The 17,329-nt window shown below is 46.3% G+C and overlaps 1 protein-coding gene across 1 annotated transcript in view; it reads left to right on the forward strand.

Annotated features, from left to right (window-relative positions):
• The window catches only part of LOC108578634 (protein expanded-like), a 57,318-nt gene that overhangs the window by 26,785 nt on the left and 13,204 nt on the right, over positions 1 to 17,329 (forward strand). Inside the window, exon 3 of the mRNA XM_017942001.1 lies at positions 11,775 to 11,854. Coding sequence (XP_017797490.1) covers positions 11,775 to 11,854 — 80 coding nt within the window. The remainder of the gene's footprint in view (positions 1 to 11,774; positions 11,855 to 17,329) is intronic.

Consider the following 17,329-nt stretch of genomic DNA (forward strand, 5'->3'; position numbering starts at 1 on the left):
CCTCCTCCTTTTCTGGAGTAGATCGAATTACTGAAGCTCACGCGAGTCATTAGGTGTTGCGTTTCGCGAGAGCGCGAACGTTCTCTTCTTGACACGATCCGCGCCCGTCCTACGTCAAATTGGGCCCACGATTTCGTGACGGGGACCGTCGTTAGCCCGTCATTGACAGACCCTCGACTTTTTACCCTCCGCGAGCTATGCCTTTCAGCATCGTTTTCCTGCCGAATTTTTTACATTTTCGATATTCACAACGATGGTTTCTCAGAGGGCACACATAATTGGGGGATGATTGTGGAAGAAAGTTTTCGGAGATGTTGTTAGTTCCCTCTTTTCTTTTTTTTCTTTTCTTTTAGTCTTTTCAAGACTCAGGTCTTTTTGAATATGAAATTACACGACAATGTTGCAATTTAGATATATAATTTACCTCTTCCTTCTTCTCTGCGTGCAATAATATTCGAATTATGAATACCGGTCCGGACAGGTATATAGCATCGAAAATAAATCGCAAAGTGAAGAAGTTGATACGAAGTAAATCTAACGTTACATTTATTCCAAACGAAATACCAAATTAAATTATTCTACGTCGTTCTACAATTATCGTCAACCCACTTTCGATATCTGTACTTCCAACGCGAGAGTAAAAAGTCTTTATCTAGAGAGAGAAAAAATAAATAAATGAAAAGAAAGTACATCGTCCGTGATAAAGACACTTTCACTAAGCAGACCAGTGTCCGCGAATACCAGCGACACTCTATCCTCCGCGAGTCTTCTCGCGGGATTCACTCGGCCACGGAGAAAGTGTGTCCTAGACGCGCCATTGGCCAACCTAACCCGATACTCTGTGGCTTTTCATATCGGAACAGAGGAGGGCTTACATAAACATTAATCCGGGCAAAAGAGAGCTCTCTCTCTCTCTCTCTCTCTCAGGTTAGAGCCCGTTGACTAATCTTGAAATCTTTCTGCATAGCCGTGGTCTCTCTTCTTGCCCTCCTCCCTCACTCTGTTGGCTGCCCTCCTTGTGCACAGGCTGGCGTCCTCCCTTCCCCTTCACCGAATATATACACCCGGGCTCGCTCGCCGCTACCCTTCTCGCTCTGCTCTCTTGCCTTCCCACCAGTCATGACAAGCCGGTCCGACTGGTACCCCCACCCCAGCCCGCTACGGACCCTTCTTGGGCCTCGCTGGGCCCTGCGGGACCCCTCCCTCCTACATTCCAGCGGGGCCCCATCACGACGAGCCTGAGCTGGCGGGTTTTGAGGCGCGCGAGCCATGCCACGACAGGAAAAAAATGCATCTGAAAAACGAAAACAAGTAGAAAAAGGTGGCTCACACCCCTGCATGCGTGCATGCGTCGGTTTGCGTGAACCCTCTCTCTCTCTCCCCCTCTCTTTTCTCTCCCTTTTTCTTCCTTTCTCTCTTATGAGGCCTCTGTACGAGCTCTCTCGCCTCTTCTGCGCGCCTCCGTGTTCCTTGCTCTACGCGCGACCACGTACGTGCGCGAACTGCTGCGTTCACCGGTCCTTCTTCCACTTCTTCGTCCTCCTCCACCGAGGTTTCCCTCGATTCTCTTTCTACCCGCATATCCTGGCTAACTTCAACCGTAAGTTTTCCATCTAGGAGGACCTTTCAGGATTTCTGTACATGGTTTTGTGGACGTTGGGTTGGTTTCTTATGGTGGTTGAGTTTTTTTCGAGAGACTTCATTGTTGCTGGCCATCTTTGCCTGTTCTTCTTCTTCTTCTTCTTCTTCTTCTGCTGCTGCTGTTGGTTGGTGATGCTTCTTCTTCTCCTTCTTGTTCTTCCTGTTCGTTTTCGTTGTTGACTTGCCCGTCTTTTTCTGCCTGCTCCTCCTCCTTCGTCTTCTTCTTCTTCTTCTGCCCCTGCCATTTCGTCGTACTTCTCTTCGTCTTCTTCTTGTCCCCCTCGGCCGACCCCCATGCCTGTGGCGGTAAAATGACACGGACCAATCGCTGCTGCAATTTTGTAATCACCACCGTCTGGTCTTGGACGCTTCTTACTAAAAATAGATATCGAGAAAGATCGCTCCGGGCGAGCGGAACGCGACCAGCCGCCGAAAAGTTCTTTGGTTTCCAACCCTTTTCGCTTTGGTGAACGCGACGGAGAAATTTTTTCCGATGTCGCCACGAAGTTTCCAAATGCGTTCGAAAAAAAATTTCTGACTTACCCTCTTTACTCCATTGAAATTTCGCAAATTTTCATTTCCAGTTTCATCCGTTCAGGGTAGAAAAATGTTTACAGAGATTTCTACGTCGCGATATTTCATTCTAATTATACGCGAGATTTCACGGAAATGATCGTCGAATACTCCCGAGAAAAAACTCACGCGAGTCTCCTCTATGGCGGAGGCCGCGAATGTCGCGAGTAATTTATATGAAAGGTCAAATTTTTTGGGCGTCAACGCGCGTGGTACGTGTGCGTGGCCGAGGGTCGAGGTGCGTGTTGTTCGCAAACAGGAGAAAAAGGAACCGACGAAAAGGGACATGAAAGTGCACGAAAGGAGGAGGAGGAGGAGGAGGTGGCGGTGGTAGGACGGGGAGGAGGGTTAACCGAGTAAGAAGGAACGACGAAGGCAGCAAGAGGGACCAAGAAGGACGAGACCAACGTATCCTACCAGCGAGGAACACACTCTATATAAGAAAGACAGGGAAAGAATCTTGCTCGCGTATTATATATAAAAGACGAAATGCGAAAAAAGGATGGCGAGAGTAAGTGAGAGAGAGAGAGAGATAGAAGGGACGTAGCCTACCAACAGACGAGGAGGAAACATTACGATGAAGAAGAAAGGAAGAAGAGAGAGAACACGATAAATGAGAGAGAGAGAGAGATAATAGGTAGTTCGAGAAGGATAGAGGACACAGGTATAAAAAGAAATGAGAAAAAGAAGAAGCGAGAAGAAGAAGAGGAAGAAGAAGAAGAGTGACAGAGAAGAGGAAGGACAGGAAAGAGAAAGAGCGAGAAAGAAGGGAGAGAAGGAATGAGCCCGGGTAAGACGGTAGCCCGGTGATTTGTATAGGGCCTCTCGTATTCCACCTCCCGCCCAAGCGTCTCCGCCGCATGGCGACTTGGGACCCAGGAATGTGGAAGGAGGACTCCGAGGACAGGAATCGTCGACGCGAGCGAGCGCGCACGCGGGCAGCAGCGGCGAGAGGAAGCGAGGGCCCGCTGTGGAGGGGAGGGTGGGGAGGGGGCCGCGAGGAAGGGCCCAAAGGCCGTAGGAGAGAGGGATTCAGTGGCGGAAGGGCGTAGAGGAGGGGGAGAGGGGGGGCAGCCGGCAGAGAATGGGCCTTAGCAGGTCCTCCGCTGTATATACCTCGATGAAACTAAGGCTGCGTCACAACAGGGCTTCAACGTCCTTCCTTCCCCTCCATTACACACATGCCGATCTTTCTCTCCTCTCCTCGTAAGCAGCACCTCTCCTGCCTGCAACTATAGCTTGGGCCCAACCGAAACTTGAGTTTTTCTTTTTTTTTTCAACTCTTTTTCTTTGAGTTTCTTACAATTGTGCTTCTCTCTCTCTTTCTCTCTCTCTTTCTCTATTTTTCGTTTGAACGTTTCGCGAAGATCGAAGCTGAAAGAAAGTTTCTCGCGGATTCGCGGGAAGAAGATTCTTTTGACAGAGGAGACGTTCCTTCTTGTTGCCCCTACTTTTCGCCCCTTTCTTTTTCGACGTTCTTCTGTCTTCGTCGATCTCTCTCTCTCTCTGTCTCTCTCTGTCACATACACATACGTACTCTCTCTATCTGGTGGTGGCTCTTTCTTCGAGCTCTCCCTTTCTGGCACTCGTGGTCGTAACAACGGGGACACGTGTCCACGAAGCGAAGCCTCTCACATGAATGGGTCATTCATAAGGTGTAATGGCGTTTTATAAATTAAAACGCGTCGTCGTTTGATTTATATTACGCGATCGCTAATGAAGCCCCGTGCATGTTGGCCCTGACGTGGGAGGGGAGGGAAGGGGGCGGAGGAAGATGACGAGGGCGGCGGTGGTGGAAAGAGGGGGACAGAAGAGAAGAAGAAGGAATCTCATCCAGGAAGGAGCCAGTCCGTATCGCGGAGGCAGTTTTAGGCTTCTCTTCGATATATATATATCGATATATAATACGATCCCTAACTGACCTCTTTGTAACGAGCAATAGGTTAGGTTAATCGAGAAACGCGGTTTGAAGAACCTTCGGAAAATACGAAATGGAACAAAAATAGTAAAGAAAAGTGAAAAGAAAACGGAGTTAACTCGTCTCACGAAAACAATCGATTCCTCTAAATTGCATAGATTATTTATCCAAGAATTTCTCGGTTTTAATTACACAATTCTATCTGTATTATATAGATTTTCGAAAAGCAAAATTGAAATTATCGTTATATTTTCATTACACACTGTTAAGGTGTAATCTTCGAAAAATGAGCATAAACAATCAAATTGAAAATACGAGGAAATATTTGCACCCACCGGCAGAACGTCCAAATAATAATCCTCTTCGTCTCATCAGTTCTCTCGATCGACGGTATCGTCGATCGCATTGGATCGCAGTCCTTTTCCCCCCTTTTCACTTTCTCTTCTTCTTCTTCAACTTCGCTCTTTCGCCATTTGCTTTTTTTTTCCTCTTCTTCATCATTCTGCCTTCTTCCTGGCAATCGACCGCGCCAAGTCTTTCTCTTTTTCTTCTCTATCTCCGTTCCACTCTGCACAGCTGCCGAAAGACATGCCGCGCCCGTACAGGCAACATTCTCACTCGTACGTACGCTAACGCTGGCGTGTTTTGTTCCTCGGAATAATTTGATCGGGATGAAATATGCGATGAGCTCCAGATAGTTGCCTCCGGTGGAGGAGTGGTGTGCCGGTGGCGCTGCTGGTGTGTACCATGGTTGTTGGGCCTGGTAGTGATGGTGCTAGTGGAAGCCACATTTTATCCCCCTCGGTCCGTTCAACGGAACTCCATCTATCTTCTGTAATGCAACGCGAGGCACACACAGGCTTCGTTACCCCGGCCACGAACGTGTAATAACGTTCAGAAAGCTCTGGATACGATTTCGGTACGTATCTTGGCCTGGCCCCAAACCCGGTGCTTGTATATTGGTACCACCTAGACCACAGACTATCGCGCTCTTTCTCGTCGATTATTTTTCTCGTCCAATTCAGAAAAACCAATATTGTATCACTTGGATTTGATTTTTTTTTTCCTCGATTAATCCTGATTGAAGTGACACAATCATCCAGGAAACCAACGTCTCAGACTCCTTTGTAGTCTTCTTGCTACCGGATGACTCGGAACAACTCAAATCCTCCAATTTGTAAATTAATGAAAAATCTTCGTAAATTTAATTATCCCATAAATGTCGTTTAAAGGAGAATTTTCTTGCTCTCGAGAAGATTTCCAAAGACTAGGCTAAATCTTCTCAAGGACTAATGTCTCGAGTATCTTAAAAATAATTACTTCTCTATTCTCCAATTTTAACCGATCTCCAGTTTTCTCGTTCTTACCATCGAACGATCAACGCGTAACGCATTCCTCTCTAAAAAAAAATCACACGTCACTTGACGATGGAATGCTACGATTAACCCTGAATACCACTCGTATGACTCGTCCACAGAATTGTGTCCACAGAAAGGAAGAGAACACGTGTCTATCAGATTGGAAAAAAAGAAAATACACTTCGGTGTATAATACCGAGATCTTGATCGTGTAAGGAAAACGATCCATCATACGGATAAGCGTGTGTACAGATTACACATCTGTGCATTCCTTTAAAATTCTTCACGCATTGGTGTATCACCCGAGACTTTGCCGGATCGTATGGGAAGAAAAGACAAACTTTCAATGCGATTATTGTATATGGTGAAAGACCGTACAATAGTATCTTGATCTGAATGATGATTACACGTCATACACGCAGCGTTCCATTCTTTCAAATGGCCACGAATGTGGGCGACTAACCGCGCTCGCCACGGTTTCGTACACCGTTGAAAAATGTCTGTTTCATAGTTCCACGAACTCATTTTTCCGTTCTCTAAGCCGTGTATTTTTTTCAAGTACACGCCTCCTCAGTCCTGCTAAATGCTTCTACGTATGTCTCAATTACATTGTTACATTTGCGCGGGAAGTGTGACGGCGCATAGTTTAATTACAAAGCTACGTTGTTAAACCGTTTCTTTCCTATGTACTTCATTCTTCTGCATTTTACCATTTTTCGTTCGAAGGGAGAAGATCTTCGGAAATATCAAACATCGCACATACTTTATGTTGTACCTCGAAAGGAATCATAAATTGACACCAGAAAGTGTTAACTGATCAGACTTCATTTTTAAGCATTCCCCTCTTTTACTCGCTAATTTAGTTTCATATAACAGATTTTCCCGATAAGAGGGCAATCTTCCAGGCAGGGACCAAAAAACCCCATAAGAAAAATTGAAAAAAAAAAAAAGAAGAAAATTTCTTCCCTTCAAAATTCGTATATTCGTGAAACTTCTGAAAATCGAGAAAAACGACGTGAAGTCATCATCATCGACAAATTCAGACCAAAGATCGCGTAAGACAGCATCTTCATCCACTCTCATCCCCGAGTTTCCACGATCACGCTAGGAAGAGGGTCGAAAGGATGGACCTAGGCACATCGTGGAAGAAAAAAGCACGGCGCTTGGTCGGACAGAGCTTTGGCCAGAAAGTATACAACGTCGTGGAAGAGAGTTGCTCGTGTAAAAGATAGCGAGTGCGAAGGTAGAGGAGACCGAAGCCTTCTCTTAGCAATCAGGGGTGATTACGGGTGTAATTACGGTTACGGCGCATTGCTGCGCCACGGTGGAGAAGGAAGAGGGAACATTGTTTCTTTCTGGGAAACCGACGGGTTTATGGGGATCGTTCGTTCGCGGTTTTTTCTTGTCATGAAGCGCGCGCGCGCGCGCGAATCCCTGCGCCATGAACACCACGAAGAGGCACGAGCTCTTTGCCTTCGTCGGGTTTGTTCCCTCGCGTTTCATTCGAACCTGCTAGAGGGAGAGAGATCCGCAATGGAACGCGCGACTCGCGCATCTTCTCTTGATTATATTCGCCTGTTAATCGAGCAGCGAGTAAGCGACGAATCTTACGCGAAATTAGGTATCAATCGTGGCTGTCTAAAGGATCTCTTCTGATTTTTGGCCAGTGATTGTTGGTGAATTTTAATATGCTGTGTAATGGTGCTAGTGAGAATAGGTCGTATTTAGAAAGTAGCTGTTTTTAATTATTTTTTGCAACTTTAATCCTTAGGTGCCTAAATATGCACTAGTGCTCACTCACACTTTGGGCCAAAATAAATAAAATATACTCTGTATAAAAGTTTCTGAATGGTACAGAAACCTCCGTCTCAGATATCGACTCCCAAATGAAGAAAATTAAGAAAGTTGAGGAAAATTTTCCCAGATTTCATTATCATCGAAGAATAATTGAAAGCTATTTAGTGCCAATACTTGAAGAATAAACCACGTGAGGTACAACTAAATCTTCCTTAATTTTCGGGGATTTTCTGCCTCCCAAATGAAAACGAAGAAAATTAGAAGAGTCTAGAAAAATTGCTCAGGGACAAAAGGGTTGAGCTATCTCTCCCATAATTCTCGAACGGTAAGTAAACGGAACGTTAAGCAAATGAAAATTATATCAGCGACAAAAGACACGTAGAATAACTTGTATCACCCAAATCTCCGATACCGATACGTTACACGTATATTATCGCATTGTTGGGAAACATTAAGTGGCTCTTCTGCTAACAACCCCTTGGCCAATCCTCCACTTGCTAGTACGCGGCAACGTGTACATACACAGTTGTCCGTTTAGAGAAGAATGCAGTCCCATTCCTCCCTTCGATTAGTTTCCCCTGCTATACTCTCGGTGCGCTACATCTCGCGCGATTACGCTGCTTTATGACGTTTCTGAAGTGCGGCAGAAGGTGAGCGACGGTGGTGAGAGTTCCTTCTCCAGAGCCCGAGGAGGCTTTACGGGTACGGGACAGCGTTTTTCCTTCCGTCCCTCCCTCGTGTGCTTGTGCTCTCTTTCCTCGCATCTTTGTCGAGCCTCGTAAAAAAGTAAGCACGTTGCCTAGGCTCGGTTCTGGGCGTGGCGGTCGACAAAAAGAAAGAGAACGGCGATAGAAAGACGAGGGAAGAGGGAAGGGAAGAAAAGAGAAAAGTAGAGAAAAATAGAAAGGGCGGAGAGGAGGAGGAGGAAAAGAAGGGGGGAAGAACTGCAGAGAGAAAGAGAAGAAGGGAGAATGGGTGGAAGACAGACAAAAAGGAGGATGAAAGGGAAGCAGCGAGTCTTTCAGAGAGAAAGAAGGAAGAGAGAGAGAGAGAGAGCGACGTAAGATCTTGCTTCGTCCGTGACTGGAGGGAATCTCTAGTGGGATAAGATGGACCCCATGGGCCCCGATGGTTGGTTACACGAGGGCCAGGGTTAGCCCTCGGGCAACATTCCCCGGTAATGGTCGGGTTATACCTCGGGTAACACAGGTGCCCTCGGCTACGGAGGGAGAGATCGCACAACGAAAGAACTCCAAGTTGACTTACGACTTTCTCGATCCCCCTGGCCGCCTCGCGATACATCCATCTATCTCTTGGTTCGACGATTCCGGTGCCAATTCCGGGGATCAAAAACCAAGCCAATGCTGCGTGGTGTTGTGGTGGTAGCCACTTGGTGAAGAGTACAGAGATAAGAAGAGAGGATGAGAGAGAGGAGTGAGTGGTACAGGTGAAACAGAGGGAATGGTAGGCGGTGTAACATCTATACACTTTTAGAGGAGATACTCTCTATTTACTCCTCTGCACTTTTACCGAGAAAAGGAGAATAATTGATACCAGAGAAGAAGGAACCACAGGCGAGAAGAAGGAGAAAGAATTTCTTAAAAGGATGTTCTGTTTGGAACGTCGGACAGGTAGTAGTGGTAGAATCGGTGTAAATCGAAAAGACCTTCTCGAAGGACGATAATTCCAAGGTGCATTTTTTCGTAAGTTTCGGGCTGACTTACAATACCCGCACGAACTTTTCTTTTTAATGACGCTGCTGACTCTCTCTTGCCTGCCACAAGAAATACGATGTTCTGACCTTCTTAGGTCGCCACCCCCAACCTTCTTCTCCCGCGTCTGCCTTAACCTTCTTCTTCATCTTCTTCCCTTCTTCGTCCTTCCACCACCTTCTGCTTCTTCTTCTTCTGCTGCTGCTGCTTGGATTTCTTCTTTTTCGTTCCTCTCATCGTCCTGCTGTCCGTTCTCTTCTTCTTCTTCTTCTTTCTTCTTCCTGCGTACACGGCGTGCTCTCGCTTCCCTTTCCTCTCTGTGTCTTTCCCTTCTTCTTCTTCTTCGTCCTCGTCTTCTTTTACCGTGCAAAGGGGAAGGCAGAGCAGAAAGGAAAGCGGAGAGACGTCGGTGAGAGAGGGCCCGGGCAGTGGGCCTCTCTTCACCGTGGAGGAGAGTGCATTACATCCCCCCGGCTCCTTCTTCTTTCATCCTTGGCCGGCTCCACCGCGGAATGTGGCTCGATCCGCTCCTTCGTGTCTGAAAGGCAGCATGCCACACGTGGCACCGGACGTCGACGAGGTGGACGGCTGGGGCTCACTGTAGTATCTCGGGCAAATCGAAATATGCTAAATACAGGGTGTCCAAGAATCCTCGACTCCTACTTGCCTACCTCGCTGTGTGAAACTGACGATGGAAGAGCACGGAGAGAGTGAGAAAGGGAGAGAAGATGAGTGAAGAGAGAAAGAGAGAGACGCGGAGAGACGAATCGAGGCGCGGCTGTTCGAACACGAACGACACTACCCGGACCGGCTTCACGACGTGAAGTTTTATTGAAGAGCAGATGTTTGAAACGTAACCTGTAATGATTCCACGTTGTATATATGTGTACATATACATTCTCTCGTTGTGCTCGTACGGTTTATGGTTTTGCCGATGAAGCAGCGTCACGATAACATATTTTATTGCGGGACCAGGTTGATAATGGTAGCCGAGGATCTAAACGGGACGAGCACCGAGAGTTTCGGTCACTGACATCATCTCGCCTCGCTATCCTTTATAGGTCGCCGGGAGTCAGGGGGTTTATGCGTTCCGTGAAAACTGTTTCGCTGACGCTTCTGTGAAACGACAACCCCCCTTGGACTGATTGTTCCGGAACGTCGAGAGGTGGCTTGAAGGTCGGTTAGGGACGTTGTAGGATGGTGTGGGTGTCGTGCTTTTTGGGGTACCTTTTCGTTCCTCCATGTGGTGGTCAGCTTCTGTGATTTTGTTATTGAGTATTTTGCATTGATTGGATGGATAGTGGGTTGTTCACTGATTTCGTAGCTGTAAAGAGAATCCCTAGATAGTTTCATAGCTCTGAATAGATGCCGAATGTGATTCCATTACAATGACAATAATTTCTCAATGATTCTACAATCCCGTGAATTTCTCAGTGATTCCATCGTTTTGTAGGAAACTACCCCTAATTCTCTACTACTCTCTGATGAATTCACTGTCGTTCCGTCGTTCAGGTTTTGACAGATTTCCAAATTCTATCGCTCAGATTTTCAAATTTTCCAATTCTATCGCTCAGACCTCCACAGATTTCCAAATTTCCCAATTTTATCGCTCAGCTCTCCACAGATCTCCCAATTCCATCGGGAAGATCTCCACAGATTCCAAACTCCATCGCTCAGATCTCCACAGATTTCCAAACTCCATCGCTCAGATCTCCACAGATTTCCAAACTCCATCGCTCAGATCTCCACGAATTCCCCAATTCCATCGCTCATATCTCCACAGATTTCCAAATTCAATCGTTCCGAGGAAAACAAACGATCACTCTCCGAACCATTCCCCAACGATTCGGTCGCTCTGCAAAGAGAGGTCCCAGAGCAGGAGCGCGTAAGCGGTCGATGGTGTGGCGGTGGCATAGCACCTAGCGCATGATCGTGGCGCGCAAAGGGGGCCCCAGTTCCAGGTTCCAGATCGAGTTCCAGTTCGGAAAGCGCGTCGCGTTGTCGCGCCATGAGGGTCTGGGAGCCGAGTGTCTGGCCCCATGTGGGCAGGACAGGTTTGGGAGCCCTCTCATTCACGAACATCTCCTCGCCGACAAGCTCTTTCATTGTTTCGCTCGTTTAGGGGTATCGGCATTTCGGACCATCAGCCCGTGCAAAAAGTCGAGCGAGGAGAATGGGTCTCCGGGCTCCACGCAACGACCATATCAGGGCACCGTGGACGCGTATGTGCGGCCCTTGTACGGGCCCATTTCACTCGAGCCAAGTCCCCGAATGTCGCGACTTCTCCAACGAACCAGACACACCGCGGTATTCCCTCCGCGATTATAATAAACGAACACCGTTCGCTACCGATTCGATTAATTTGTCACTCGAGACGACAGTCTCTCTGCTCCGGGAAGAAGATCATCGAGGAAGTTTCGCTCTTCGGAATTCCGGGGCCATCTCTCTCCACCGTTTCATATTTACCGTGTCGCGGCCAAGGAATTTTGTTGTTTTAGTGTTTAACAAGGTTGATACCGTGAATCGAGGAAACTTGGATTTCTCTTTTTCCAATGGATAATTAGGTAGGAATTTCTTCTTTTTTTTTTTCCTTTCTCGAGGTAATATGTTAATTCTTACGCGTCAATTGTTGCAAGGAATAGTGGCGGTTGATCGAAGTTAATCGTTGAGAAATAACGTCTTATTTCTATAATCGAGAAATGTGCAGTTAACGAATGAAAATTTGTTTGTTTATCAGCGGAACAGTGTTAATTGTTATATTTTCGAATGTTTCAGACGGCGAGTACCTCTTCGTCGATCCCGAGAATAAATTAAGCAAATACGCACCGAAGAATTGGCGAAGTTCTCATACCTACGTAAGTAACATTCTAGCAAAAACGACAAAAAAAATACGTTTACACAAATCCCGGTATATCACCATTTACATTTTACCACGCGTTATTTATTTCACACGCAAATCGAAATCCGTGCTACGAAGTGAAAAGGCGGGAAAGAAGAAGCATGAATTACACGGTAACACGATTGTGTCCCGCGTATAAATGCACACTGGAGGAATTCACAAGGTTTTAGATGATTCAGATGTGAATTTGGCCATGTTGCCGACTAAACGTGATACGCCCTTGACGCAGAATAACGCGCAAGCATATTCATACAATACAAGCGTGTGCAAGTTTTCGCCACGTGAACCGTGAATTATTTTCGCTTCAATCCCTTCTCCGCGTCCTCACCTCGGCGCCTTAATCGTTCGATAAAATTGCGCTATTTAATTTTGGACAATCGTACAGCACCGGCTATCATCTGAAATAAACTATCTGTCCGCCGTATAAAAGGCTCGATAAGCCGTTTTATATACGCCGTTAATGTTTTTACCTGTATCGGAATAATGTAAAGCCGCGGGGTCTCTAAAACGAGTTTGTTATCGTGCTTATCGTTTTTATTAGGAGACGAAACGGGGCAGTCAAATTTAATTCACAAAGCGGCCGGAGACGCGTTCCACCGCATTAAATAACGTTCAAACCGTGGATTGTGTTGACATAATTGCCGAGCGTTTTGTTATTCCCCCCCCCCTAATTAAATACTTATAACGTAAATTATAGCAACGAAAAGAGTGTTGTACTATCCATTGCGCGGGAGAATTTGTAGCACTGTATCTTATTAAAAAGGTAGGAATTTTTTTCTTTTTTTTTTAACACTAAGATAATTCTTGTACAAAAGAAACAGCCAAGTTTTCAATACCATAAAAATGTACAATCGTTACGCGAACTTGAACAGAAAGAGATATTCAAAAGTTTCATCTTACACGCCTCCATGTTTATAAACCAATTAATCATCAAGCCACAAACGATAATCGTTGATACTCATCTAGCTTGGGCTTAAATAACTTTTCTCCAAGGATCCTCTTCGAAACAGGAGATAAAAAGAAGCGAAAAAAAAAATATATATATGTGTGTGTGTATAAGTCGATTCAAGGAAAGATCAGTCCTTTTTTTCTTTTTTTCGAAGAGAATATCGCGATAATTTTCGAATGTATAGTTAACGCCAACGACAGTGGGCATATGTTGGTCATGTGCCGGATAATATAACGTATATACACGCGACTGGGTCGAGATACTCGAACGGTAAGTCTCGTCGCGAGGAATCGAGAAAAAGACGATTTAAGAGCAAAAGAAGCGAGCACGCTCCCGGCGAAAGAAGAAGGGTGCGTAGAAGGTCCTCTTCGGTCAAATTAGCATTTCCATCCGCGGGTGCACGATGGCGGCCGTGGTTTTGCCCGGAGGGTAGCGCTAAACGAGCGTACAACGGCAGTCCTCCTCAAGACGAGTAGCTTCGCAATATACCCCGGCAACTCGTCGTCGCCACTACGGACAACTCTCGGTGTGCTCTTCTGCCGCTTTGCTTCTTCTCCGTTTGCCCCTCTCTCTCTCTCTCTTTCTCCATGGTACGCTTGATGAATAGCCTCCCGGTGCTGTTTATTATCGATACCTTTCATATTTTCTACAGGAAGTTCCTGTAATTCTTTCCTCGTATCGGCTCAATCGTATTTTCGTTCGCCTGCGCTTCTTGATGAATGGCTATCTGATGGTATTTATTACCCAAGTATTTTTCGAAACGAGATTATGTATTTCGACGAAGCTAATTCGAGGTTATGTTTTTGTATTACAAACGGAATTCTTTTCGAACGAATTTTATTTTGCACTAAAGATCGATGTTTAAATCAATTTTAGAAGGTTTCACTGTTGTTGAGAAAGTTGTTTTAGTTGTTAAATTCGTTGAACGAAACAGCAGTGTCACTTTTACTTTCGAACTATTCCAAGCACACTGTTCGTAAACGAATAGATGCAACGATATCTATGTTTCTCGTACCTAACCTCAAACCTTAAACCTCCGTGATACATTCATAATATACGACGATTATTAACCGCAAATTATTCCACACTTTCAATATCTTACCACCGTGTGTAACCCCTTCCTCTTCTCGAAACAATTTCAACGATTCCACCAACGGGCAGACTCTCCCCCGGGGACGGTCAGAACCGCAGGAATTTGTCAACCGCGTGCAACGCGTTCGATCGGGCGAGCAACGGGGAGTTGACCAGTGGAAATTACGTATTGGTGGGGCAGCATGCGCTAGAGAGAGACAGAGCGCACCGCCTCGTGCGATATCTTCGTATCTGCTCGGAGCGGTGGGACCCCTGTTTCGCTAATGACGGTCCACACCAATAACCAATAAATACTGGCTCGGTAAAACCGGGCTACCGGACTACGTGCTTATCTTGGAGGAACATCGGCTGCGAGGATTTTCTGCAGTCGTGCGAGAGAGGTCCTCGGCTATTAAAACTGGGCCCCTCCCCTATCGGCGCTTTCTGCCATCCCCACCATAGACGCGCGACCATCTTTCTTTCTCTTTCTCTCGTTCGTTTCTTTCTGCATTTGCTCTCTACGCTGGTAGATGGGGTTTCGCATACACGCGGTTTGGAATTTCGTTAGTGGAGCCACCGTGTGTGAATATGCTGGCGTTAACGAACCTAAAAGCGTAATCGATCTCTGGCCAAGGCGTGCACGGTTCTTTTCGAGCTGTGCATATGCACGAGACGCCGATGGAATGTGACGCGTACGTAGCCGAACCACCGCGTCGCACTTTCGGTTTCCATCGACGATCGCAAGTGGCCGTTGTCCACTGAGGCTTTCACGGGCTTGACGAACGGTATAGATGGATGTCTAATAGTTGGTGAAATACACCGTGCTTCGATGTGTGCATTTGTTTGCGTGTGTGTGTGTGTGTGTGAGTTGATAGGTTTTTAAGGTTATTAGCATCTTTGTATCGAATTGTTGATATCATTTGGTGAAATTTTTATTATTCAAAATTACATTGTTTATTTAATACGATATGTATACAGAAAAAATTTAAACGACGGACCAATCGAGTAAAGATTACCAACCAATCCTCGATGTTCCTTTTCGAACATTTGTCCGCGTGTTGCGTGGAAAAAATGATTGAGATATTGTTTGAAATAACAGGCGCGAAATGATATATAGCGTTGCTTACTAATGGACAAGATTTATCGGTGCGTGTATGCACGCACTATATCCAGCTGAACATGCTGTAGAAATACCTATAAGTGGGCGATTACCGTGGCAACACGCCAGGCGCCAAGTAACGGCAGTAGTCAACATCAACAATACAGTCCCGCGAACCCACTGGACCATGTTAAATGCAAGTATATAATCAATTTCATGCTGTCTGTTGCATTGGGCGCGTCGCTTGTTGGTCCTCGTCATTAGCACAAAATTGCAGCCGCGTTTATCTACGAGCGTATCCGCATTCGTTTTGAAACGACGATTCGTTCCGACCGTTCAAACCCGCGACCCGGAATGTCGTGCTTGTTGCATGGCTTGTCTCTTACGTTTCGCGTCAACGTGAGATCGTGCTAGCGATTAAATCGAGGAAGTAGCAAATTGTGCATGCACGCGAGGTGTAATGTCTGAGAGGGCTTGTAGAATGAATTAAATTCTAACCTTAATGCAAAAAAAGATCGTCGATCTAAGAAAAAACTGAACGAACGAAATAAAATTTCGTCAAAAAGTCTCTGACAGCTGCCAAAAAAAAAGAAAAAAAACAAAACAAAAAAGTATTACTACAGCCGAATTCCTGTCTGATCGACAAAGACTTATCGCGATCCAATAATCAGCGTGAGCCACACCTGCTAGCACGGCGCGGAGCTTCAATGTCGTCCACGTTTTCTCGACGTCGGTATAGGTGTAGCTGGCTACGTGCTACACGCTCAGAGATACGTATAGTAGTCTCTCTCTCTCTCTCTCTCTCTCTCTCCCGTATCCGGAGCGTGTGTATGCAAATTCCAAGTGTTTGTCCCGGACTCTCGATTTTAGCGGCGACTGTATCCGCGGGCCATCCGAGAACGCCTGTGTGGCGACGTGTGGTAGAGACGAACGAAGAGGCGGGGGCCGAGGACGGCGGGGGAGGGAGAGGTGGAAGGACGAAAGAGAGGCAAAGAGTGGACGAGTGGAACAGAAGTGGGAAGATGGAGAGGCATACACCGTGAGGTGGATTAATATTTATGGTTCGTAAAATATGCGGATGGAGCCGACGGTATAATTTGCTACGATTTGACCGGAGGGTCTAGGTCTAGACATAACCAAGAAACCCTTCTCGGTTTAATTTTCGGCTACCGAATTTGGAGCGGGCTTCGTTATTGGTACCTGTCTCCCCTCGTTCCGTTCTTCGGCTCTTTCGTCCTTCCTCTGGCCCCATCTTCGTCCTCTGTCCTTCAAATTCTCTTTTTTTTCCCTTCACCCCTACTGCCCACCGCTTCTCCACGTCTCCCCCTCCCTCCCTTCCTCCTCGCTGCAGCGTGCTACTCTCTGTTCCAAAGTTGAGTCTCTGTCTCTGTCCGATGATGTATCGGTCATTCCGCGTACACTTCTGAAAAGTAGGGTTTAAGGGGCAGTGTGCGTGTGCCTCCTAATTTCTATCGGTGAAACCCACGAAATCCTTTCGATTGTCGAGTTTCAATGGAACTATCTACCGTTACGGATGGATCGAGCTGTGTTGGCTGGTTGGTGTTGGTGGGTGTGGGTGAAACGAAATTAGGATCGGATCGATGGACCGGCTTCTTCTCGTATATTATGAAGCGTCGTTTATTAGTCCGTCGGAGAAATAAGAGGCTACCGTAACAGAACGGCTTTATGGTCGTTCGCATTTTTACGATAGGGATACCTGAGTATTTCGTCATCGGTTTATATACGCTACTACTCGAAAGTAGATCACCGGCGTACGTTGCGTAGAAAGAGCTTGATGAATATTAACATTTCGTTGACAGGTGACGAGTTTACTTATTCTTAACTTACCGTTCGAGGTTATGGTAGCGTAAAATTAGTTGCGAAATAATCCGATCGTTCAGTCATTGAACTTTTTATTTCGATCGATTTTCCTGACATCTTTAACCTTTTTCACACAGTTCTTTACGACGTTCCCCCCTTAATACCAACTTACTAAAAAAACTAACATATCATAGACGTTAATTTCATCGTAAAACACTCTCCGCAATCTCGACGTCGTCAGAGAAATAAAAAAAACACATTAAACAGTCATTCCTGTCAGACGCACACCGAATCCAACGGATTCGTCTCGTTATCGGTGTTCGAATCTCGCGGTCTCGAGTTTCACGACCGAGAGAGAGCCAGAGAGAGATCCTCGGTCGAATTTAATCCCGATTCCCGGTGGAACGGGTCACGGTAGCTACCGTGTTTGAGAACGCGTGGGTAGGGTGGCGCGCGTGGGCACACATTCACGGTTTGGTGGTGTCGCCCAC

This window comes from Habropoda laboriosa, unplaced genomic scaffold (genome assembly GCF_001263275.1).
Source record: "Habropoda laboriosa isolate 0110345459 unplaced genomic scaffold, ASM126327v1 scaffold45, whole genome shotgun sequence".
Lineage (NCBI taxonomy): Eukaryota > Metazoa > Arthropoda > Insecta > Hymenoptera > Apidae > Habropoda > Habropoda laboriosa.